We start from the raw sequence: 26,353 nt of genomic DNA on the forward strand, positions 1-26,353 counted from the left end.
AATTACACTCTTGTTTCATTTTCACAAGTCTTCGCAAAATGCTTTGAAGTCAGGCCTCTGCACAGTTCTATTGAAATCCTTCAGGGACACATTTTCCCATTCTTCTTTCTAAACTGCCACGTGGACCCTCTCTATTCCCATGTTCTTCGGTTTAAGAAGGAGGGAATTGAACCACACACCTTTCTAAAAAGATCACACTTGAAACAACGGATACGTGAGCAAAAGAGTTCTCAAAACTGTAGTCTGGAATTAGGTGAGGTAATCAATGTATGAAGCCAAACACCTGGTTCCAAAAGACAGCTTTCCAAAGAAACTTTACTACCTCTAGTAGGACATGAACATCACCACCAGAAATTTTTTTTTTTTTTTTTATCGAGGTTACTGCATCAAACACTTTATTATCCATGAAAAACACCTGAACATTGTACTGGAACGTCTAACCCATAAAGAGTACTGAGCACCAAGTACTAATCAAGAGGGGCTCCTCGTAGGTGCACGGTTAACAACCCAGAGAACCGGGTGACCACAGAGGTAGTAAGCTCTCCTGGAGTAAAGATTAAAAGAACTTCACTCTCTCTACTTGCCCAGTGTCTGGCACACGTATGTTACAATATGACAATTTGCTCTTCTGTTTTTGAGCACCCAAGTTTATTACAGGGGGTTACACATGCAAATAACAGAATTTGGCCCCAAGTACAGTCAAGGGAGAACACTATCAGGCACCAAGGGTGCCGATCTCACGCTGAAAAAAGTCAACTTAAACACTGCAAGTCTGATCTGAACACAAGAATAAAAGTGTAGGTCAATTACTAAGCGATGTGGATTTATACGCTATATACATAGACTTCTCTTTATACAAGGACAGTTCTGCAATAAAAACTGACAGCTACTGCCAGATAACTGTTTGCCTGAAGAAAATACGAAATCCTATTGTAATTCAGAAAATAATGCAAACCATTTTAATTTAATCTAGATACAGGTACTTTATTTACAAATATTTAGATTAATAGCATTTTGTTACATCAAATGAAGAGTACAGCAGTCTGAATAAATCCTGTCACAAAAACAATTAAGACCCACTGTAACTAACTTTGGGAATCAGGGTATTGCACCTAAACAAGCCACAGTCTTTAGTTTGTGATTGCTACCTTATATCCCAATGGGTGGGTGGTTGGTTTTGTTTTTGTAAATATATACACACACCAGCAGGTCATGGTCCCTGGGCAAGTCCCTTGTGAAGCAACAGGGTAAGCAAAATGGGTCACTTTTAAGTCTTGAACAGAATATACCAATCTACTCCAGGAATCTTGTTTTTAAAAAAGTTCAACGAAGACAAAAATAAAGATGAGTCCACAAATTAACCCAATCCTATTTTCTGCACATTCCAGTTTTGGCTTTTATTTAACATTGACTATACAATACTCCAGTACTACCACATGTTTACAACCCAGAAAGTCGTATTTTTTATTTTTACTTTAGTGTCTGTAAAGAGGGATTTCAAATGTGTATTTTAAACACAGCAGGTGAGCTGAGTGATTTTAGATAATACACTAAGGTTGACCTATCCTACTTCAAATAACCTCAATTCTCAGTCTGAACCATAAACTCCATCAGAAATCAATCAAAAGAAGTAAAGAACCTGGTGAAACAGAAGTTTGTTGTCTAAAGAGATCATTTCCCTTGCAACACAGTATCCTTTCAGTGGCCAAACCACCCAGTGCAAATAACTTACTTCGGATCGGATCGGTGCAAACACTGGCGCAAACACTGAAACACCGTTAGAAACACTTTCCCTTTTACAAAACAATTTATGCCCCCATGACATAAAACAGCCCCTTATACTAAGAACACAAGGGATACCTTAAATTATCTCACTGTAGTGTTAAAAATGCACAATTTAAAATCCCTTAACAGCAGACCTGCGGTTCTGACGGTCCGGTCCACAATCTCACCATTCCAAGAAGATAAAGGTATAAAAGCTTAAAATGTGCAATAATAAACCCAGCCTTTTTTCTTTTTCTATACAGTAAGGCAAGAAATGCAGCCTGTAATGCAAAACGTTTACAAAGAGAAAAGCAGGTTAGCACATTGTCGATTGCACAAGAACAGTTAGGAAAATCAGCAGGTAAGCCACGGTGCGAAGATGGAACAGAATCTGCTAGTGTTAATCCTCCCGTGCTAGGAGCTCCTTCCAGCATTGTGTCCCCAAAGACTGCCAGCACCAGAGGGTGACGCCAGTATTACCTGTGGACTGCAGTTGTGTCTATTTCCTTGTGTGAAATGGAAGGGAGTAACATGGTCACATATAGGTCATACTGTACAAACTGGTATTTTATACTGTTCCAATGCCAGTAATCAATTTATTTTCTTCATTAAAATAATATACACAGAATGTATTGTTAGTTCGGTTCCTTCAAATTTTATACATATTTACTTTCTGCTAAAGAGAAAAGGATAAAATGGTGTAAAAAAAAAAAAAAGATAAAGCTATTAATTAAGCACGAGAAAAGATAAGTGGATATTTCCCTGTGCAAGGCTAAGACAGAAGCAAACCTCCACGAGAAAAATGCCACCCACACGACAGAAAATTTATCCAACGAAAACAAAACAAAAGCAGTTATAGAGCCCATTCTCTATCATCAGAAGTCATTCCACAGCAATAAACTTACTGGTTACAACAGACATACTTGAACAGTTAAAGATGGGGAGAAAGGCTTAAGATATCATCAAATTAAACCATACAGTAAGACAAAGCCTTGCCAAAAAGAGGGAAGGATAAAAATCATTTAAGTCCAGCATCAGTGCTCAGTTTAAATCATGTACTGGTGACATACCTATCACGAGGACGATCAAGGGGAAAAAAAAGTCTAGATTTACCATGCAGGAGAGATTTATTACTCTACTTGCCTTTGATAACCTGATTACACCTAGTTGTTTAGCAGTTTAGTATTGTGTTAAACTGTTTTTACAACAGAGTTGTTTTTTCCTTTTTTTTTTTTTTTTTTAATTAAACCCAGTAAGATGTACAGAAGACAATGAGGCAGTAAAAAGTACTGCTTCCAACAGACAGGTGAAAGGTCAAACGGGAGCTACGGCAAAGAGGTCACTAGCAGCCGCAGCCTTCTCTCTGGGGTTGGGGTTCACTGGTTAGCCGGCCTCCCTGCGGGGCTGAAGGCTTGTGTTGTACACCGGACTCAGCAGCATTCAGATCCAGGCTTCCATCCTGAATGTTCTGATAGATTTTCTTGGCAGCTTCAAGGAAAGCATCTTCTACATTCTCTCCCCTAAGAGGCAATCGACAACTTTATTCAAGAATCACAGCTCTCCACGAAAGATTAGACATGATGCACTTTTGCTAACCTTTAGTCAACTGCCATGATGTCTTCAACTTAGCCACTGTCATCTAACAAGAGATTACCAAAGACTGAGCTCAGGAGAGCAACATGGGGAAATAATTTCTGTGGAAAAGCATGTGAACGCGGTACCAAGAGCTGTTTCTACAAGCCCCAACTGGATAACAGGGTACGTTCCAATCATTAAAATGTTATATACTAATATATAATGAAAATGAAGAGCCAGTTTGGTAACTGTGAGAAGGCATTCCAAACACAAACAAACATCTCAAAACATGCAGAAGAGGATTCCAGGATTTGTATGGTCTGATTAGCCAAGCACCAACTATACTGTTTTTATCATGTGATGGTGATATATTCATGCTCGGCTGTGTTCACACTTCAGTTCTCTTCATACTAACAATACAGATGTCACTGAACAAAGGGGCTGGCTTCTCACCAGCAAGAGATGTTTGACTTAATAAATGAAGATGGGAGGCCTGGGGTTCAATAATGGACACGGAGTAACAATCAGAAAATTAATTATGCTTCTAATTATTCTTAGACATTGTTTCCTTAGGTCATGCTTTTTAATCAGCAGTATTAAATGAACAGATTAACCAAGCTTGAGTCTAAGATGCCAAACTCAACCTCAGTTGTGAAAGTCAAACACTTTTGAAATGCTAACACAACTTCATTTATTAACCTGGATTACCAATGGGAATAATCAAGGTACAATCTTTTAGGCAAAGTTAACAAAAAATATTACTTTTAAATGTGAAACAGGAAGCAAAGGGATGCGTGCTTACTATTCTTCCCACCATAAGCGTTATTACATGCAAATATATTAGAATCCATTTTCCATATGTGTGGTTCTACTTTGAGAAGTTTGAATGTAATTAAACATAACTGAAAATGATTAATTTTAGCCATACGTACGTTTTTGCACTTGCTTCAAGGAACAATAAGCCTAAAAATAAAATTCAGACTTATGATTAAGACATTTCAAATGAACTCAAAAGGGCATTATCTTCAATAACACTTGAATAAAACCTTCCCATGAATAAAAGTTTCCCATCAGCTATCAGTACTCCTATCATAGTATTTTATGCAACAATACATGTTAGCTTGAGATGGCGGGAAATCTAATATTTGTTATTAAATACTTGCACTACCCCCAACATGAATAACACGAATGTCAAATAGAAACATTTTATTTCCTCACTCTGGAAATGTAAGCAGTTGCCATTAAAAAAAAAAAAAAAGTCACATAATCTGCAGTATCAAAAATCCCACCCTTCCTTAGAAATTCTATGTGTGAACCAAAACCACCATTAAAAATCTTAAAAGAAACCCACCGTTTTCTTCAGCAAACTGTTTGGCTTCTTCATATGTTACATCTCTCTGGGCCTCCAAATCTGCTTTATTTCCTATGAGAATTATTACCTAATTTGTGACCAAAAGAAAGACATCTTAAAATAAAAGCAACCATTTAAATCAACCATTAAATTTCTGAAATCCAAAAACCTTGACAGAAAAAACACAGGGGCCTAAAAAGGACACCCAAGTACTAGCAATCTCATCTAGCAGACACGTATGAAAAAATCACCAAGTCAGTACTATTAACAGGGATCTCAGCAATTATCTAGGCCATGGGCTGACAAACTGTCTATAAAGGGCAAAGAGTAGATTTTTCAGGTGTGCAAGCCATTCAAAAACAAAACAGTCCATGAGGCACAACTGGTCTAGGCCAAAGGTTATGACTTATCTGAGTAAGCTTACTAAAGGGGTCACGGACAAGTTCCCGGGGATCTGCGAATGCGCTGAAATTAAGCACAGAATGTTGTCAACAAGTACATTCCCTGGGAGAGAATGCTCATGGTTTTCATCAGATTTTCTAAAGTTTCTGGGACCCTCAAAAAGTTAAACTACTAGTTCAACTCCTTCAGGCTATAAGTAAGGAAATCAATGCTCAAATAAGGCAAAGGAATTTGTCAACGTTTACTCGGTGAGTCAGGGGGAGGAAGATATTAGAACCAAGGCAGAAAACCCAAACTGTGACCTTCAAAAACTGTCCTTACACTAGCTAGCCCTAGGCAGGACTACATTTGTAGCAACTGATAACAAATGTCTGTGTTCTGTGGGGAACAGTGGTGGTGGGAAGAGGGAGTGGGGGGGGACACATATGCAGACAAGTTCAAATCCAAGGCAAAATACACACACTTATCTATACTCGGTTTGGAATCATTTATACAGGTGAAGTTAGGCCAGAGTTAAAGGCAGCTCTGAAAAGTTCTAAGAAAAAAGTCTGCAGCCTTGGAAACAGAGCTTTGATCGTCATGGTGCTTTGGGAGGGCGGGAGGCATTTATGGATAAACTGTCTCTGTCCATATATAACCTTATTTCATACTAACGAGTGATCCCCCCTTCCTTTCCCTTCCAAACAGATGTGGTAATCCAGATACAGACAGGAATGGATGGTTTCAACCAAAAGTGATTTCCACCATTAACTTTTTCTCATGTGACACTGCAGACCTGGCTCTCCTGTTTCTAAAACACGATGTCTAACGAACTGAAGAACCACCATGATCTGAATGTAAACCTTGAGCAAGAACACTTCAGCAGTGTAACAAATGTGAGCATTTTTCAATCAGTGTGGACAAGGGCCCACTAAAGAGGGAAAGATTTTCACATGGAGTCAGTCTTTTAAAGAATAAGGTAAGAACACTTAAAAAAGGAAATCAGCTTTAAAAAAAAAATCAAGGCTGATAAAGTCATGGTGGCCTAATACAGAGCCATTATAAGACAAGTACTCAAAACAAGAAATGTTTTGTATGTCAACTAGATTTCAGTTAAAAAAACAACAACAAACAAACCAGGGTGCGGCACCTGGGTGGCTCAGTCGATTAAACCTCTGACTCTTGATTTCAGCTCAGGCCATGATCTCATGGCTCATGAGTTCAAGCCCCACATCGGGCTCTGCACTAACAGCCATGGAGCCTGCTTGGGATTCTCTCCCCCTCTCTCTGCCCCTCCCCTGCACATGCGCGCGAGCGCTCTCTCTCTCTCTCTCTCTCTCTCTCTCAAAATAAATAAACTTAAAAACAAAAGAAAAACCACACCAGGGTGCCTGGGTGGCTCAGTCAGTTAAGCATCCAACTCTCGATTTTGGCTCAGGTCATGACCTCACTCACAGTCTGGGAGATGGAGCCCTGTGTCGGGCTCTGTACTAACAGTGCAGGGCCTGCTTGGGGTCCTCTCTCTGCCCCTCCCCAGCTCATGCACCTACATATGCATGTGTGTGTGCGCTCTAATATTTAAAAAAAAAAATTGAACTGCACACCTTACATGGGTACATTATGCTAATTATATCTCAGTAAAGCTGTTTTTAAAAATAAAAGATAATTTAAAGAATTATTTTAAATGGTAGCTGAATGGAAACGCTGCCTCCTCTCCCAATTCCTTAAGAAGTTCCAAGCCGTGCTTTACCTATCATCCTGAAAGGAGACATGAAAGTAGCATGCTAACAAGACAGAGATACAAAATATACCAGACAAAATGGGAAGGTATGTAACCCCCATATAGAAATTGAAGGCAACTTTATAGAAAATGTAACATTTGAGCTGGACCTTAAGAGATTTTCTTTTGTAGGGGAGCAAATTTTGCCACCTCAAGATAGGCCTCTTTGGAATATTAATTATCTTAAGCTAATTTATTTTTAAGAAACACCAGACAGAGGTAAAGCTCTGAAAACCCAAAGTTACCCTTTACCTTAAGAGATATTTACACTTAGAAGAAAAATCTCCATTTGTAAGGGTATTTCCCTCTCAGTACCAGGGAGAGGGTACCGACTCAACCTCCAGAAACTTTTAACAACTCTGTCAATTTATTTCTTAGACCAACCAGAAGAATCTTGAAAGGCAGAGGAAAGTTTTTCCTCCATTAACACTTTCTTCTGAAGATGTGGTAAAATTTAAAGAGGCATAAATAAGACAGGAAAGACATGCCTAACTTGTCATTATACTCCTCTAAGAACCCTCTACAATGAGGTTTTTTTTTCTTTTTAACATTTTTCTTGAAGTAACTATAGAATTACAGAAGCTTACAAAAGTAGAGATTCTAAAGACCCTTCACCAAGCTTCCTCAACAGTAGCATCTTACAGACTTTCAAAACCAGGGAAGTGACACTGGTGCACTCAATTTCACCAGCTGTACACTCTCGTGTGTGCACAGTTCTATGCAATTTTATTGCAGGTACAGATCTGTGTCACCACTATCAGGATACAGAACTGTTCCATCACTACGAAGGAAGTTCTCTGTGCTGCCCTTTTTATAGTCATCCCACACCACTCATAGCCTTCACCCCCATCTGTTAACTCCTGGCAACAATTCTGTCTTTTTGAGAGTGTTTTATAAATGGAGTCATTCAAAATGTCATTTTTTAAATTGACTTTTTTCACTCAGCATAATGTCCTTGAGAGCCATCTAAATTGCTATGTGCATCAATAGTTCATTCCTTTGTTTCACTGAGGAGTATTCTGTAGCATGAATATACCAGATGGGTTAACCACTCACCTACTGATGGCCATCTAGGTTGTTTCCCATTATTGTAAATAAAGCTGTTATGAACATTTATCTATAGCTTTGTATGTATACCTACAGTGGGTTTAAAATGATAATTGATACGAAAATTCCAGGCACAGTCCTTGACATAAAAGGCAAATGACATTAACTTTCAGTTCCACCAAGTGCTTGCTGTTCCTTGATTAAAAAAAAAAAAAAAAAAAAAAAGCCAATCTTATCACTGATAACAAAGCCAAGTAAGACACAGGCCTTCTTCTGAAGAAGCTCAGAGTCAGTCACAGCTCACGGCCTTTCCTCACCTGTTCCTGGAAGCCTTATTCACCTCTACAGTCCCAGTTCAAACATCACTTTCTCTGTAAAGCTGGATTCTCCAGACAGCACTGCTTATGTGGAGCACTTCAGGAACACACACACCAGTTGCTCCAACTCCTATTTCACTCTGCTTTTCAGCGCAGCGAAACACATACGCACAGCTATCTCCTTACTAGACCGTAACATTCCGTGGGCCAAGATGCATCTTTATCTCTGGCTACTACAGAGTCTAGCCTGGTAGTTGGCCTTTAAAATCTCAGTATCTTCTCACTCTGGCTAAGAAGCTAATTTTTATTTTCATTTTAAAAAGAAAAAAATTTTTTTACAGTGCCTGGGTGACTCAGTCAGATAAGCATCTGACTCTTGATTTCAGCTCAGGTCATGATCCCAGGGTCACGAGATTGAGACCGAGTCAGACTCCACACCCAGTGGTTAAGATTCTCTCTCCTTTTCCCTCGGCCCCTCCCCGGCTCATGTTCTCTCTCAAAAAAAGTTTTTTTAATTTGCAGTTTGAAAATATAGCACAATAATGCTTACTTTTTGAATTTACCTTTTAATATTTAAGTATAGTTGAGATTTTTTTGGTAAAAAAATTTTAATTAAAAAACTGATTTTTTAAAGCATGTAGAACTCTTTTATCTTTAATTGAAATTTTACTGAGATAACTGTAGATTCACAAGCAGTTGTTAAGAAATAATAGAGATCCAGAAACAAAGAAGATGAAATATAACAGATGAACATAGTGGAAGGGAAAGAAAATTAAGGTAAAACCAGAGACAGAGGCAGATACTTAAGAGGCTCTTAACTATAGAGAACAAACTGAGGGTTGATGGAGGGAGGTGGATGGAGACGGGCTAGATGGGTGATGGGCACTAAGGCACTTGTTAAGAGCACTGGGTGTTGTATGTAAGTGACGATCCATTGAATTCTACACCTGAAATCAATACTACACTATAAGTCAACTAATTTGAATTTCAATAAAATCTTGGGGGAAAAAAAAAGAAAAAATAGAGACCCTTTATATTTTTCCCAGTTTCTTCTAATGATAAGGTTTTATGAAACAAATGCAGATCCCTTTCAAAGTGATTGTTTCAGATTTCATAGTCTCCACTTCACAGGAGGTCACCACTCCACTCATAACATTTTTTTTTTTTTAACCACAAACATGAACAAAAACCAAGTATAAATACAAAACCTAGAGTAATTACTACTGAAAAAAAAGGTTAACTTCTCTTTAATTAATTTGAAAATAAAATATTCTCTCATTCTTAGTACTCAAATACAAAAATCCTATTAACAAATAACTTTCCTTTCGGGGTTAGTGTAGTTCTCAAACTTTCTGTAGAACAAAGGTTATTCAACTTACAGTATTTGGATTGGTGAGATTCCTTGCATCTGTCAACCAGCTGCTTAAGTGGTTATATGTACTTCTTCTGCAAAAATTAAAGTTTACGTGTATGACTACCACATACAATTGCCATTTCAATTTTTTAAAAACAAACTTCAATAAATATTTAAAATATTCACTTTTATCAAAATCTGTGGAATGTAAACACATATTTTCCAAAAATCTAGCCTAAACCTATTATTTTTAAATAAATGAACAATAATCCAACAACTTTCTAATTACATTTCAGGAGTAAACTGCTTGCATTTAAAAGTACATTCATAAAGCACACCAATAGGCAAGCAAGGAACAACACAGAAAATTAATGAAAACAATTCTGAACCCAGAATTTACAATCTGAAGTAAAAACTAAGATTATTTTTAAATCATCCAGATTTTCGACCACAAAATGGAGACATAGCACCAAAATGTCTCACAAATGGTGTATGTTCAGGGGCAAACATGTTTGTATCTGTCTTTTTCAAATTAGAAACCAAGACAGTCACACTATAGACAGATACAAAATTCACCTTTCCTTAAAGAGAAAGTTGAATACGACAGCATAAAAACTGGCTTTAGGGGTGCCTGGGTGGCTCAGTCGGTTAAGCATCTGACTTTGGCTCAGGTCATGATCTTGAGGTTTGTGAGTTCAAGCCCCACGTCGGGCTCTGTGCTGACAGCTCAGAGCCTGGAGCCTGCTTCGGATTCTGTGTCTCCCTCTCTCTCTGCCCCTCCCCTGCTTGTGCTCTGTCTCTCTCTCTCAAAAATCAATAAAACATTAAGAAAATTTTAAAACAAACGTGGCCTTAAAAAGGCACTTAATACCTCTGACAGGAAATTGAAGTCCCTAGATATCAGAGCAAGTTTATTCTAACTCTGTACTCTTATTTACCCAGCAGCTAAATCATTTTGGGATCCAGACTGCCTTATTTCTCCACTTTCTCCAAGCATTAGTTTAGAAACTCACAGGCTCATTTGCCCTAGCCAAACAGGCCCGAAGAGAGCAAGCAAATTTAAATAATATACAATATTAAATACAGGATAGTATTAATATTTCTCAGACTCTACCAAAGGGATCAAATAAAATTTTGAAGGTTAAAAATGTTTCGGATTGGGGGCACCTGGGTGGCTCAGTCAGCTAAGTGTCCAACTTCAGCTCAGGTCATGTTCTCACGGTTTGTGGGTTCGAGCCCCGCGTCAGGCTCTGTGCCAACAGCTCAGAGCCTGGAGGCTGCTTCAGATTCTGTCTCCCTCTCTCTCTGTCCCTCCCTCACTCACACTCTGTCTCTCTCTCTCAAAAATATATATTAGAAAAGATTTTTTTAAAAAGGGGTTTCTGATTTAAATACATTCACAGAACTTTAATCCAACCTACTCATTTAACAGGTAAGTAAACAGAAGCCCCACAAAGATCCAAATGATTTCAGAGCCAGGCCTTGAACCCTTTGCACACACACTGTCCTCAAAGTGTTTCAAATTTAGCCTTGTGAATATATTCCATCATCTCCAGCTGTCAGTACCTATATAAAGTTGGAATATTCCAAACACTTAATCCCTTCCCAGTGGGAACTGAAAAGGAGTCCTAAGATTCTCTTTTTACTGTGCTAAATCATGTTACACACAAATCACCACCTAACTGTAAAAAAAAAAAAAAAAAAAAAAAAAAAAAAAATCAAATAAACAAAAGTAACATTTTCCTGATGTTTTATAATTTTCTAATGGTCAAATATTTTTAAAAAGCACAAGCCATATCACTTTACTCTTCAGTATTTGCAGCACTGACATACTTTGCTTTTACACATAAATTTATCCTACTTTGTGCACAAAAACTCAAATAGCACAAATACAAAAATATTTATACTGATTTTAGTAAATTTTAAAATGTCAAAGCTGGCAGCAACAGTGAATTACAAACCGCCATTACTTTGGTAAACAGAGAAATCTACACATCCTTTTTAAGTATACAGATCACGTAAACTTTAGTTTTGGTAATTATTTTATTAACTTAAATTCACCATAATTTCAAATCTATAAATACAGCAGCATCAGAATATTCATTAATTAGTGGTAATAGTGCTAAAAAAAAAAAAGTGCAACTATATCCCTAACTTTGGCATGGATGTTAAATGACATATCAAACAACTGATATAGCCAAAAAAATTGCCATGATAAGCTATGTTATCAATTTAGAAAAGTATCATGTAACAATTATAGTTAATGCCAAGAATAAAAAATATTACTAAAGCAGGAACTTTCAAGTTTGCAAAATGTCAAGGATTAATGCTACTATGAAATGTAGCATATGAAAAACACTGGTGTAAAGCCTGAAGTACTTTTTTTCAATAATACTTTTACTGGGATATGAACATACCATAAAGCTCATCCTTTTAAAGTATACAATGTATCAGTTTTTAGTATATATTCCAAAGTTGTGCAACAATCACCAGTATCTAATTCTACAACATTTTTATCACTCCCAAAAGAAACTCCATACCATCAGCATTCACTCTCTGTCCCCTGGCAATCTACTTTCTGTCTCTATGAATTGGCTTATTCTGGATCTTTCATATAAATGGAATCATACATGTGGCCTTTTATGTCTGACTGCTTTCACTTAGCAAAATGTTTTCTAGACTCATCCACCTTATGGCATATATCGGAGTTTCTTTTCTTTTAATGGTTGCACTATGCTCCATTGCATGAATATACCCATTTGTGTATCTCTTCCTTATTTGATGGGCATTTGGGCAGTTTCCAGCCAAAGTACTTTTGATGACTTGAACAGACACATATTCTACCAAAAGTAGTTGCTATGCTTAAAAGGTATGCTTAAAAGCAAACATGTATCAAATCATCACTTTGTAGATCTTAAACTTACACAATGTTATTTGTCAACTATATTATCAGTAAAGCTGAAGGGGGAAAAACACAAGCACACACAAAATAAAACCAACTACATTACAGATTGAGAACTCTAAGCACATATCAGGACATTTAAATTGATTAATAATGAATAGAGTTTTTAATGATGCAAAGTCTTCGGGAATGCACCCCTCATAAGGATGTCTTGTAGAGATGGCCAGGTTCTTTAATATTCTTCCCACAAAACTATCTACTTATCATGTTACCAGTTCCTGGCTATAGAGAAAAGCATTAAGGCTATTTCACTCCTTTTGCCCTGAGATCACCCAACTCTAGAACTCAATGAACTTCAAGCACTGTAATTATAATCAGCCGCTATCTTCATTCTAAGTCCACATTTCCCAGTGTGTTCCTCAATAAAATAAGCTTAGGAAACACCAAACTAAATTAACTTAAAGAATTTTTCTGCAGAACTTCTCAGGGTGCTAACATGTTAATGTGCGCTGTATTGTGACTCTTCAAGAGCAAACATGTAAAGCATTTCTCAGAAGGAAATATGCTTGAAAGTCTAATTATCATTTGGCCCCACTCACCCATCCCTACCTCCTCTCAAAAAAATAAGACAAGAGTCACAATGCTTTAAACTGGCACTCTGCGGGGCGCCCGGGGGGGCTCAGTTGGTTAAGCGTCCGACTCTTGGTTTTGGCTCAGGTCAGGGTCTCACGGTTCATGAGACTGAGCCCGGCACTGGGCTCAGAGCTGACAGTGCAGAGCCTGCTTGGGATTCTCTCTCTCCCTCCCCTGTTCACACACTCTTTAAATAAACACAAAAATAAACTTTAAAAAAAAATAATAGGGGCGCCTGGGTGGCGCAGTCGGTTAAGTGTCCGACTTCGGCTCAGGTCACGATCTCGCGGTCCATGAGTTCGAGCCCCGCATCGGGCTCTGGGCTGATGGCTCGGAGCCTGGAGCCTGTTTCCGATTCTGTGTCTCCCTCTCTCTCTGCCCCTCCCCCGTTCATGCTCTGTCTCTCTCTGTCCCAAAAATAAATAAAAAACGTTGAAAAAAAAAAATTTTTTTTTTTAAATAAATAAATAAAAATAATAATAATAATCAACTGGCACTCTGCGCTAATATGAAAGGTGATCCAGTTCATTTGCCAGCTTAGCACAGTTTAATGAAGTAGCCCAATTTTCCATGTTTTTCTCAACCCAAATAGGGTCCAGCTTTGTGATGTTGTATCAAGTGCTTTCAGTTTCCAGAAAGCCAAGCTGAAATAAACTTAATCTTGCTGCATGTGGTATTGCAAACCATTTCAATCCATTTTAGAGCAAAAAAGAATTTAAGTGAATGAACAATTAAATACCTCAAACACCTTCAGATGCAAGCATAAGCACTTTTTATAACCTACCATGTTGGATTAGCAAAACTACTTAATTCCTTCCTTGACCTGACTTTGAAAAAGTGTGTTTGAACAGAGTCACTCAAGACTCGCTTGCTTTGTACTGAAGTGAAAAAGAACAAAGTTTGGTATAAAATATTATTTCACCTCAAATAACTGAACAGATGCTGCTTTTCAGAATAGTCTTCTTCTATTAGCTCCACCAGCATCTCCTAAAGTTTTTCTTCGGTCATATCCACTTTCAGAAAAGGAAACCAACATGTTACACACGTCAAGTCTTCTACAGCAATTTAGAGAAGAAACCATAAAGCCCAAATAAGCTCACGTATAGGCACACAATCACAAACTAAGGAATGCCTGCATCGATAAAACAGGAGACCACGCTGCCTCAAGTAGACGTGTTTTTTCAAGTACGAAGTTTGAAAGACTATGAATCTCTTACCTAGTGATATCATACACCATAAGCGCTCCCGCAGCTCCTCTGTAGTAGCTCCGCGTAACAGCCCTAAACCTCTCCTGTCCTGCTGTATCCCAAATCTGCAGTTTGATTTTTTGGCCACTAACTTCAATTATTCTTGTACCAAATTCAACACCAATTGTGTGAGGACAATCAGCCATAACTGTCAGAGAGGAAAAGAAATAGAATATAATATTCCAACTTCCAGAAAGCTTCAGATTAAGACCAGCAGAAAAAAATCCACTGGACAATCAAATGACTTATTAAGGCTTGTAGGCTATGAATGGACTCAACCTAGCGCTGAAAAAAAATTAACAAAAACCCAGAGGTCAAAGAAATCTGACTGGACTAAAACAGAGGTGAGCAAACTTCTACAAAGAACCAAACAGGGGGACCTGGGTGGCTGAGCCGGTTAAGGGTTCAACTCCTGGTTTCGGCTCAGGTCATCATCTCAGGGCTTCGTGGGTTTGAGCCCAGTATTGGGCTCTGTGCTGCCAGTGTGGCGCCTGCTTGGGATTCTCTCTCTGCCCCTCCTCCACTTGCACCATCTCTCTCTCTCTTTCTAATAAGTAAACTTAAAAAAAAAAAAAAAAGGACCAAATAATAAATATTTAAGTTTTGTAGGCCAAAAGGTCTGTCACAACTACTCAACTCTGCTGCGGAAGCACAAAAAGCAGCCAGAGACAGTAAGTAGGATGAGCGTGGTTGTGGAAATAAAACCTTATTTACAAAAACAGGCAGTGACTGGATTTGGCCCACAGGCTACTGTTTGCTAACCCCTGGACTAAAAGAATCTGCAAATTAAAAATAAAGATTTTAATAAGTTCTTCATAATATCAACATTATGCTATTTAGACTTCTGATAATCATTACATATAACAAACCAATCAATGGTTTTAAGACTCTAGGAGTTGTTGGTCAAATTTTCATCCTGGAAAATACTATCAATATCTCAAAGAAAAACACATTTAACATATACTTACAATCATATATTGGCAGGTTATACATGTCTAATCCAGTAGGACAAGCTTATTAGTCCTTTCCTTATAATTAGGCCACTGAAAACCTAAACCCACTACTCTGCGGTACAAGTACACACAGACTGCTGGAGCTTTCACAAAATGTTACATTAAGCAAAAACAAAACAAAACAAAACAAGCCATAAAAATAATTTCAACTATATGGAAACAATTTCAACTACATTCAGCCTATCAGTTACATAAAATAAGATGGTCTCTTCCTCTACCACCCAAGACAGAATTGTACTTCAAATATTAATAAACCAGTCCTGGATACAGAAAGAATTTTATTTAAATATCTCCAATCTATTATTTAGTTGACAAATGATACATGCAGCAAATTTCTAATAATTTCTAAAATGGTGAAGTCAGAGAAAAGATTATTTAAATCTGACACTGTAATATACATTTTAAAAAATTTCCTACCATCAAAACAAACTAAACAAGAAACTCAAATTATATAGGGTATATAAAAATCAACACTCTGTACATGCAGGTGTATTTCACTATATATACAACTATTTAAATTCACTCTCTAAAGAAATGTTGTATTTAAATGCATATAGTGAAAATGGCACTTTTTGAAAAGTAGGAAAGTGACAATAAAGCATGTATTAATGTTTTACCTTATATATTGAACTTACATTTTTTTTCTGTAAATTGATGAAGTAAGCAAGATTTTCCTACTCCCATGTCCCCTGTTTCAAAAAAAAAATTTCAAGTGGCAATTACATACTCAGTTTTATACTCTTATAATTATATACAATGATTGTTATATCCCCTACCATATCACATCACAAATTTCTGGGACATTTGAAGTTATATTTCCCTAATATATAATGAGTTTGAAAGATCATACAGGTCACTTTTCAATGTGATGTACAGACTGACGATTCCTGACCTTCAGTATGATAGAACTGAAGTTATAAATTATGTTAGTTAATAACCATCAGATAGGAAGTGCTTTCTAACAGAGAAACTATTGTAAGAGCATTTTCTACTTTGAGCTGTTTCAAAGTTTTGTATTGTTTTTTTTCCCTTAATCCATGCATTAAAGCAAAAGACTTCTGGGAGTAAACAGGGCAGCATATAACTAGCAGAAATAAAAAATTCTAGAAGTCTGATGGACTAGATCTCATATTTTCTCATATTCCTTGTATTTCTTATAGAATTCCACAAAAGAAAAGCACGTACACTACAGGAAAACCACAACAGAACAGATGCCATCTCCGATTGTACTATAGCAATTTAACCTTTGGTGAAGAAAAGTGTTACAATACAATCACATATGATCAACATGTGACAATCAGTACAATCGTCTAATATATAAAGTACATGTACTTTCAACTGAGCTCTTACAACTATACTTGGGTAAATAGCATTGTGTTTTAATTTGAGCAATATCTTGAAACTTAATGGAAAAACTACCAATATCATATTATATATATTACACAATTACTCTGAATCAGTGTTCTCTATCACTTTTTGGAATCCAGGGGGCTCCAAGGGCTTTCATGATATTTTTGGAATGTTATCAGTACTCCTAGCAAATCTGTCCCATTTCCAGGATTAACAGCTTTCAGGCAGTCCTCAAGAACAATCAACATCAGTTCAAAAGGTACCCACCACTGTACTATAGAAGTATCCATGGCCACAATGCAAAAAGTGTATTACTGCAAAAATAAATGTTATTAAAGGAGCTTGAATTTTGCAGTGAAAAAAATCATACACTTCTTCTGGAGTGGTATCTTAAGTTTTAGTATATAAATATTTTATACATTGACTTTCTTTGCAGAACAAGAGTATAAGTTAAGTAAACTTACCGATAATAATATATTTAAAGATGTAAGAGTAGTTGTATGGTGCAGTTGCCATGGTGGCACTAAAAACAAAGAAAAGTGTGTTACTGCAGAAGGCAAGTATACACAAGTTACCCAGTTGACCGCTGCTAGCCTTTAAAGATATATAAAATACAGCATATGATTATAAACAAAATGTATGCATGCATACATTTCTCAAATTGACCAAATGCATAAATTCTCTTGGATGAATATTAACATTCTCACATACTATCCATAGAAATATTAAGAAACCATTATATCAGAACAATTCCAGTATTTCACTGTAGGAAACATCCAATAACAAAATGTCAAACAAGGAAATCTTTATAAACTTAAGTTAAATATCACTGTAGGGGCGCCTGGTTGGCTCAGTCCATTAAGCATCTAACTCTTGATTTCGGCTCAGGTCGCCATCTCACAGTCCTGAGAGCCCCGCTTCAGGAAGCCTGCTTGGGATTCTCCCTCTCTTTCTGCCCCTCCCCTGCTAATGCTTCCTCTCTCTCTCTCTCAAAATAAATAAACTTTACAAAATCCTTATTTTTTAAGAACAGTCCTCCCTCCTCTTTGAAGTCCCCACTCGTCAACTGATCAAATGAATTACGGATGTCCACTTGTTCAGGACTCTTTGATTTCACAACAGAATGTTATAGAAAGTAACCACTAACTTATAAACATAAAATAACCCTTTTTAAAACTCTACTTTAAATCATGGTTAGCATAGCTTCCAAAGAAAGACCAATCATATGATTTCCAAACCAAATTACTGCCAGGATTAGATAAAACCACATGAAACTGTTGTTCTTGTATTTTTTAAAAAGTCATTTATTTTGCAGTTTTATATGGCTCAACCTAATACAGAATTTGAAGATTATGTATCAAATGCCTACTACATACTACTCTAGAAGCTGAAATAATGGCATAAAATACCACTTACGTTTATAAAAATTGGCAAGTTTATGTATTAGAAAATATATATATATTTTTAACATTTATTTTTGTGAGACAAAGAGAGACAGAATGCAAGTGGGGGAGGGGCAGAGAGAGAGGGAGACACAGAATCTGAAGCAGGCTCCAGGCTCTGAGCTGTCAGCACACAGCCCGATGCGGGGCTTGAACCCACGAACCGTGAGATCATGACCTGACAAGGCGGACGCTTAACTGACTGAGCCACCCAGGCGCCCCTGTATTAGAAAACATTTCTAAAAATCACAGCCTAGTCTTTACCTTCAGATAGACTTAACCTAAATAATTCTAATTTCTTTCTACTTTAATAACTTTAAGAAAAACCTCTCCAATTTATTCAAATGAATGCCTTGAATGTGTCAGACACTGTGCTAGGTGCTAGAAACAAGAAGTAAATTCTAATACTGGTAATGATTTCCTGTAGCATTTATTCTCAAACCAGTTTTCAGCTTAAGGAAAAGATAAAAAATTATACATACACACACTTATAAATATTTGACCCCATTTCTAAAATTTTAATTTCCAGTATTTTTTAATCTGATTTTACTGTCATGGTCAATTGTCACATTATATAAGCCAGACATATGACGTTTGTAGAAGTTCAATTACTAAAACTAACAAAATTACTACATAATAAAATTTAACATGTAGAAAAAAATATGTATTTAAAATAAGTATATAACTGCTATCAGGGAAGAGAAAAAAGTTCATTACAGTAAGGTATTAGACAATCAGGACACAGTAGAGTCTTCTCAATGTGCTGTAAGGATTACATTTAACAAAAGTGGATGCCCTGCTACCCATTCCAGCTTGACGTGTTGTAACATTTTTATAATCAGTCTTCAACATTACTGAAAACTCCTTTAACCAGTTCGTACAGGAAGGGAGTTTTTCTAGTTAGATTAACTGATTCTGAACATAATAATTTGTTTCCCTTTTTCCAGACAATGGGGACTCAAAACTTTTAAGAATGAACTTGGTTGGTCCTGAGGCTAAAATTGGTGTGGATTATTCACCAGATCCCAAACACAAGGAAGAAAATATTCTTTCACAATAAAAATGATATTTAAAGGTTATTAACTTCTTCACCTGTATTCTTCCCAGAACCCTGTAATTAACTTTTAACTTCCTTTTTAAGCTCCTCTTTTCCCATTCAAACTTGGGGAAAAGTAATCATTTAGTCACCTTGAAATTACTGTCTTTCATGTTCTTACCTTTCTGATTTTCCTATTTCCTTTCCCTCTTCTTACTGAAACTTGTAGCTATATATACTTTGCTGCCTTCCATTATATTATGTTGAAACCAAGGCCTCTAACAATCCTAATATCTTCTTGAAATGTTCTAAAGTCTAATCAGGAAATTATAAACCAATTCTAGTTGTATTAATTTGTGTGCGTGCTAGTCATCACACAAGCATTCATTAATTATCTATACAATGACCAATTTTCAAAACATTTTTACAAAATATCAAGCATTAAATTAGCACACACTATTCCCAAATAAAAGAGAATGACCACTATTTCACAGTGAATACCAGTGCCCTGTCTTTACCCCACCACACAATTTTCTGGTTCGAGTTTCTTAAAAATGACCCAAAAAGCAGAGTTAAGAAAGGAAAGCTACTCAAACTTAGTAATTTCAGTAGACAATGAAGGCAGAAAATATCTACAACTGTAGTCACTAACATAACAGATCCTCCCTTTCTTATTATAAGCTAAGATACTACCTAGGTTTAAACATAATGTTATGCATAACATTCACTCAAAATTATGTATTTATAGAATTATATTCAAGTGGTCTTTTAAATATTAGCCATGCTTAATATGATTTTTAAAAAGTATTTTTCAACATCATTTCTTGCACATGGAATGAGACATACCACTGTTAAGGTGAAGAATGTACTTTTTAAAGTAGCTTTGGAAGGGGAAACAAGTTTTCTTCTTATTACTTAAGTATGCTTTTGCTTTACTCAAAAGTCAAAAACTGGTGGTCCAGTTCAAACACTGAGAACATGAGTTCATTCAACACTACAATCTCCACTAATTAAAAAACCTTAAAATACTCTGTAACTTGTACACAGCTACTGATGTGATTAAATGCACTTCTTTCCATGTGTTACAAAAGCATGTGAATAAAGTTCATATGAAGATAAGCTCTCGTTCAATGCCTTTGATTTCCTTAAGAGTAGTACTACGTTCAGGGGCACCTGAGTGGTTTAGTCAGTTAGGTGTCCCAACTTCAGCTCAGGTCATGATCTCATGGTTTGTGAGTTCAAGCCCAGCATCAGGCTGTCTGCTTTCAGAACAGAGCCTGCTTTGGATCCTCTGTCCCCCTCTCTCTCTGCTCCTCCCCTGCTTGCACTCTCTAAAATAAATAAACATTAAAAAAAAAAAAAAAAAAAAAAGTACTATACTGAGACAACAAGCATCATTAAATACAGGTGAATAACTTCTAAACTAATAACAAATGTAACTGTTACATTACCATTCATTAGGCACTTAATATGTGCCAGGCAATGTTTTAAACGCTTTACATGCAATCTCAATTAATCTTTACTACTACACTCTTATAAAACATCTATAATCCTCATTTTATAGATCAAGACTCAATAGGTAAGTAACATGCCCAGGTCACAAAGCTAAGTGGTCAAGTCTATACTGAACCTGAGACTGTTTTGACTGCAGAGAACCCCCTCTAACCACTACACCATCCCACCTCCTCCATAGTTATGAGATGCACCATGAAACCCTTCTGTGATACTTAGGAACACATATCTTTTTCAGTTCACTCACTTGGTTCTAATTTAATACTCTAAGTAGTACTAAAAAAATTATATTCAGAGGATGCATTGTAACCAGGATTTGTAGATATGGATAAATGATAACACTAATTCAAATTATATCTACTTACAAAAAAGTTTCTGAAGTTAACATTCGCTGGGAGTAAACCATGGGATGATCAGGACTATGTTTCCCTACTTTGTCTTAATATAATTCTTACTTAATTCTCACAACTCTGCAGAGTCATTATCATTATTAGGTTTATGTAAAAACTGAAAAAATTGAGGTTTGGAGAAATTCACTGATTTGGCTACTGCTAAAAAGTTAGTAAAATGGCAGAGCTGGAATCTGAATTCAGGCCTGATTCCAAAGAACATGATTTTCTCTAAGGTAGCTATGTAGACTGATAAAATAAAATCAAAAACTCAAAAGAAAAATGGAGGATAATTACAATAAATATTTAGGGTCATAGTTTTACTATCAGCTCATGTAAAATTTAGCTCTGAGCTTCCTGGCTGTCAAGAGAAAGGATTAATAAGTGCACATTAAGCACTGATGATTGTTGTTTGGCCCCTTTTAAATATTAACTATGCTTAATATTGCTTTAACAAAAGATTTCCCTAGATTAACATCATCTCTTGAACAAGAAAAACATATCACCATTAAAGTAAGGAATATATTTAAAAATGGGGTATGCTACTGCATAAAACTATGCAGAGTGTTTTTCACCTAACAAAATCATTGATCTATTTCCAGGCCAATACACAGAGATCTAAATGGTTACTAAGTGCACACTAAACACTAATCATTGTTGCCCCCAAAATAAAACTGCATGGTCTCCATACAGTTAATCAAACATCTCTCCAAATAAGATTATACAGACATATAAATGACTGGATTTGAAATATGCTGGTAGATGGGAAGGTTAGGTACTTTTCATACACTCAGCTTGTGGAAGTATGAATTACCACATTTTGGGGGAAGTAATCAATATATTTTAAAATCTCAAAGATAATCCAAATCCCCCTTTGACCAAGAAGTAGCCTACAGATACAAAATCTTCAATCCATAAGGTTATAGGTCCAAGGGCATTTAATGCAGCATTTTTACAGAAAAAAAAAAAACAACACCAAAAACCAAAAACCCCAAAAACAAAACCTGGAGACAATCTATACTCCTATCAACAGGGAAATGATTAAATAGAGTACATCTGTATTATGAAATAATATGCATTTAGTTTAAAAACCATTTATATATATACATATTATTAACCTGAAAACATATCCATGATTTTAAGTGAAAAAAAGTTGGCAGAATTTTATGCAATAGCATACACACATACACACACACACACACACACTCTCTCTCTCTCTCTCAATCCTGTATACAGGTAATATGGAAGGATACGCACCAAATTGTGAAAAATGAATACTTGGATTTAGAGCAGAAAAAGGATAGAAATTATTAACTTTATATATGCCTGCACTAATAGTACGAGCATGTACTATATTCACTAGTAACATTCTAAAGTATTCAAAGTAGAGACAATAATAAAAAACTATGAAATATTTAAGACATTTTAATATATAATTCTAATACAAAATAAATTAAAGACGAAACAGAACCAAAAAACTTCCCTTTCAAAACACTTTCAACATTATTTCCACATATACAATATGGGGAACATCATATGAAGTCAATCATATGATCACCCTCAAAAACCAGACAAAAACCACTCCCTCCAATAATCGACAGTAATTTTCCCATTTTGTTTTTTTTTTTTTTTAAATAGCTTGGCTTTTTTTACCGTGTTAACTTATGCACTATGTCTGACTAATCCTTTCACAACTGCTATATAGCTATTTTATTCTACTCCTTAGAACATGTTACCGTATAATTTTTACATAATTTATTCAAGACAACACAGGCCAAAAACAACCCGCAAAATATTCCAGGTGATTTATATTCTGATCCGTATTGTTAAAATTAGTTAAGCTTGTTTTGTGTGTGTGTGTGTGTGTGTGTGTGTGTGTGTGTGTGTGTGTGTGTGTTTTACATGCAAGACATTTTGTTTAAATACCAGAGCCAAGATAGACTGCTTTTGTGATTCCAATACAGAAATATTTGTTGATCATCTACTAAGCACAAAGCCTTGGGACTAGGCTTGGACAATATAGTAATGATCACAAAAATCATTGTTCCTTGCCTTCATGAAACTTAAGAACAGAAGCAGTCTGATTTGTTTACAAGCCCTCTAACATGGAATGCTACTTGATCTGTCAGACAAGTGGACCCAAAACTTGGGCAGTTAATCTAATAATCTAACCTAACCAGCAAGAGTGGTCAATTTCCTTTCCTCAACAGTAATGCAATCTCTGAAAATAACCCCCCGTTTGTAACATCCACTTAAAAAAACTCACTTTGGACAAGATATTTAATGTCATACTTGTATATAAATTAATATAAATTAGGAACTAGATCCCTGTGTCAAGAAAAATTTCTGTGTCAAGAAAATTTTCCAGTTAATTATGATGGTATGCTACGAATAAGAAGTACTCCAATACTGCACCTCTGTTCACAGAATGAAAGTACTTAAAAGGGCAAAACACTAAAACCCTGTACTTACTACTACAGTTAAAAGGTTTAGTAATAGCAAAAAAATTACTGATGAAATATGGATGTCTGAAACTTGCTTCAAAATAATTTGGTGGAGAGGGTATAGGTGTATATAGATCAACAAGACTGATCACTGTTAACACTGGCTGATGGGTAGGAGAAGGCTCAGTATATCACTCTCTTTTGTACATGTTTAAAGCTATCTAGAACATAAAGTTTTTTAAAAGTACAGTCTCTGATACTTCTATCTGTACACTGCTGTCTCCAACCATGCCTGACATTTTTAACCACACAAAAATGTTTCATGCTTTAAAAAAAAATAAAAAATCTCTCAGTTGTCCTAGTTTTAATATATTTGCCTTAACCAAAAGTTTCCCCTAATAGTACAAAATCTTACTAAGATTATGCAAAAATATTTAATACTGATAAAGACTAATTTTAAGAACACTCCAAATTCTGTCGCACAGTTCAAGTATGCCACAACAATAAAGTTTAACATGAAATTTAAAAAGCAAAAACTTTTTAAAAGGTAGCTTTAATTTCAAGGAATTTTTTTAGGTTATTAGAATCTAAAGGGATCTTACCTCTTTACAATAACTGCCATTTATTGAATGCCTAATACACGCCAGCTACTTTATACGCAATCTCTAATCCTAAAAATTCTTTTTACAGGTAAGGAAACCAACAAAGAGTTGATATATCCACAGTCCCACACTACCAAAGGGAAAATGAAGATTCAGGCCCAGGTCTAACTGGACAACTCTCTGATTTGATTGAATCAACAAATATTAAACAACCACTACATGCCTGGCACTGTTACAATGGAGCACCTACTATATGCCAAGCAAGGTGCTAAGGGTTTTTAATCCCATTTAATCCTCGAAACAGCTCTAAAATGTAGGTACAACTATCCCCTGTATAGATAAGGGCACTGACTCTGAGAGGCTAAGTCAATTCCTTAAGGTCACTCAACTAGAAAGCGGCAGTTATTAGTGTAGAAACCCTCCAAAACTCTTAACCACCACATGCCTCGAGGCATGCACGAATAAAAGGGTCTAAGCAGAACTGTGGAAAAAAGTACAGGCAAGTGTTGGGGGAAGGAGTGGGAGCTGGATTACTGCAAGGTCAAGTCTGTCTCCAATAACCACATACAAATAAAAGGCGGTTGTGACAGTAACAAAATGAGCAGGAAACTCTGCAAGAGTTCAGGTGAGCTCTGACACTTGTGTGGGACCACCAGAAAAGCACTTGGCCTCCGGGAACCCCAGTTTCGTCTTCAAATATACAATGAAAACCTTGCCATCTCCCCTCTGGAGTTGGGAGAATGAGGACTGGCAGTGGAGGAGTGACACTACAGACTTCCAGTTACAAAGAAGTCGTCAGTTGTCATCCAGTGCAAACGTAGGGAAAGAGGAATTAAGCTGCGGGTACGTTTTACGTGGCCATGCCTGTAACCCTAGCCTAACTTGAGGGTAGCGGAGAAACACCAGGCACAGCGCAGGCAGAGGCCAGTCGGTAGGAAGCATCCTGAACCAACCAGTCACATCGTAACTTCAAGCCTCAGTTTCCTCCCTTGTAAATGAAGATAACTTTGCTTATCACCACGGGCTACTCGAAGAAAACCCTGTGAGAAGACACCTGGGCTGCACCCGGCACACACTAAGGTGCCAACCATCAAAACAAACGCTGGCTTCGCCTTTTTGCCTTCCGTTCTCAAAATGCCAAAACTTTTTTGGTCTTCTCCCCCGCTCCCCCATGCTACCTAAGCTCGAGGCCTCGGAGGGTGTCCGGGGCCTTACAGGGCCTCACCCCAACCAGAACCTCGCAAGCATAAGACCCCTTCCCCAGCCCAAGTGCACGGTCTACCCACATCGACAAGGACACCGGAGCTAGTCCAAGATGCCGGCGAGGCTGCGAGGTGCTGCCTTTTGTACTCCGGGCAGACGCGGCCTCCGGGACGGGGAATGCCACGTCTGGGCTCGTGGGCTGCGAGGCGGCGCTGCCCGCGTGGATAAATGCGGCGGGGGTGGTCCGCCAGAGCGGCAGCGCGGAGAGGGGCCTGCGGGAGGTGCGTGTGTGCCCGGTCCGGTCGAGGAGGCGGGGAAGGCGCGGCCGAACACACCCTTCCCCGCACGCCCCGCAGCTCTCGGCTGGGCGGGGAGGACCAGAGGCTCGGGCGGGCGCAGCGCGGGGACACCCCCCGCCCCCGCACGGGAGTCCCGTCGGGCCGGGCGCCGAGGTGCCCGGCGCCGACCCCGGGCTCGCCGCGGCCTGGCAGGGCCGGCCCTGCGGCGCCACCCGCCCGCCGTCCTGCTCGCAGTCCGTCCGCACCCCGGCCCCCGGCGAGCCGGGCGAGGAGGCCTCGGCCGGACGGACACTGCGGAAGGCCCCGCGTTACCTGGGGGGTTGCTGGTGGCTGGGCAGCTTTCCGGGCGGGAGGGGGGCGTCAGGACGATGAAGAGGAGTGCGGGCGCAGCTGGAGAGGGGCAGGGGCGATCGGCCGAGGCCCCGGCAGCTAGCGGGCTGGCCGAGGAGGTGCAGACGCACTGGCAGCAGTAGCGGTGGCAGCGGCGACTGCTCCTGCGGCTCCCTCAGGATCTTCCTCGGGCAGGTCCAAGATGGCGGCGCTCCCTGCACAGGGTTTCCTGTCACCCTCGCAATGGGCCGGACCACAAAAGAAGGCGGGGAGGGGGGGGGGAGGAGAATGCGCGCGCAGCTGGCGGAGCCCCGGAAGAGGGTGGCCGGGGCCCGGCTCCCTAGCCACGCCCCTTCCTCAGCCCTTCCCTCTGGACTTGTCG

The 26,353-nt window shown here is 38.0% G+C and overlaps 1 protein-coding gene across 1 annotated transcript; it reads right to left on the reverse strand.

The window, feature by feature from the left end:
• Nucleotides 1-2,976: 2,976 nt before the first annotated feature.
• Nucleotides 2,977-26,223, reverse strand: RAB14 (RAB14, member RAS oncogene family). Its single transcript, XM_060608848.2, has 8 exons — nt 25,954-26,223; nt 17,179-17,237; nt 16,000-16,053; nt 14,322-14,499; nt 9,595-9,661; nt 4,691-4,778; nt 4,272-4,302; nt 2,977-3,284 (listed from the first exon to the last, which is right to left on the reverse strand). The coding sequence occupies exons 2-8, from the start codon at nt 17,228-17,230 to the stop codon at nt 3,107-3,109; spliced, it is 648 nt and encodes a 215-aa protein (XP_060464831.1). The 5' UTR covers nt 17,231-17,237; nt 25,954-26,223; the 3' UTR covers nt 2,977-3,106.
• Between the last annotated feature and the right edge of the window lie 130 nt (nt 26,224-26,353).

Source organism: Panthera onca, chromosome D4 (genome assembly GCF_046562875.1).
Source record: "Panthera onca isolate mPanOnc1 chromosome D4, mPanOnc1 haplotype 2, whole genome shotgun sequence".
In the NCBI taxonomy this organism is placed as follows: domain Eukaryota; kingdom Metazoa; phylum Chordata; class Mammalia; order Carnivora; family Felidae; genus Panthera; species Panthera onca.

Coding starts and splice junctions, on each gene's coding strand:
- RAB14 (XM_060608848.2), bottom strand. CDS start 17,230: ATGGCAACTGCACCATACAACTACTCTTACATCTTTAAATATATTATT. Junction 9,662..14,321: donor ATGGTGTATGATATCACTAG/GTAAGAGATTCA, acceptor TAATTTTTGCAG/AAGAAGTACATATAACCACT. Junction 3,285..4,271: donor CTTGAAGCAAGTGCAAAAAC/GTACGTATGGCT, acceptor ATTGCCTCTTAG/GGGAGAGAATGTAGAAGATG.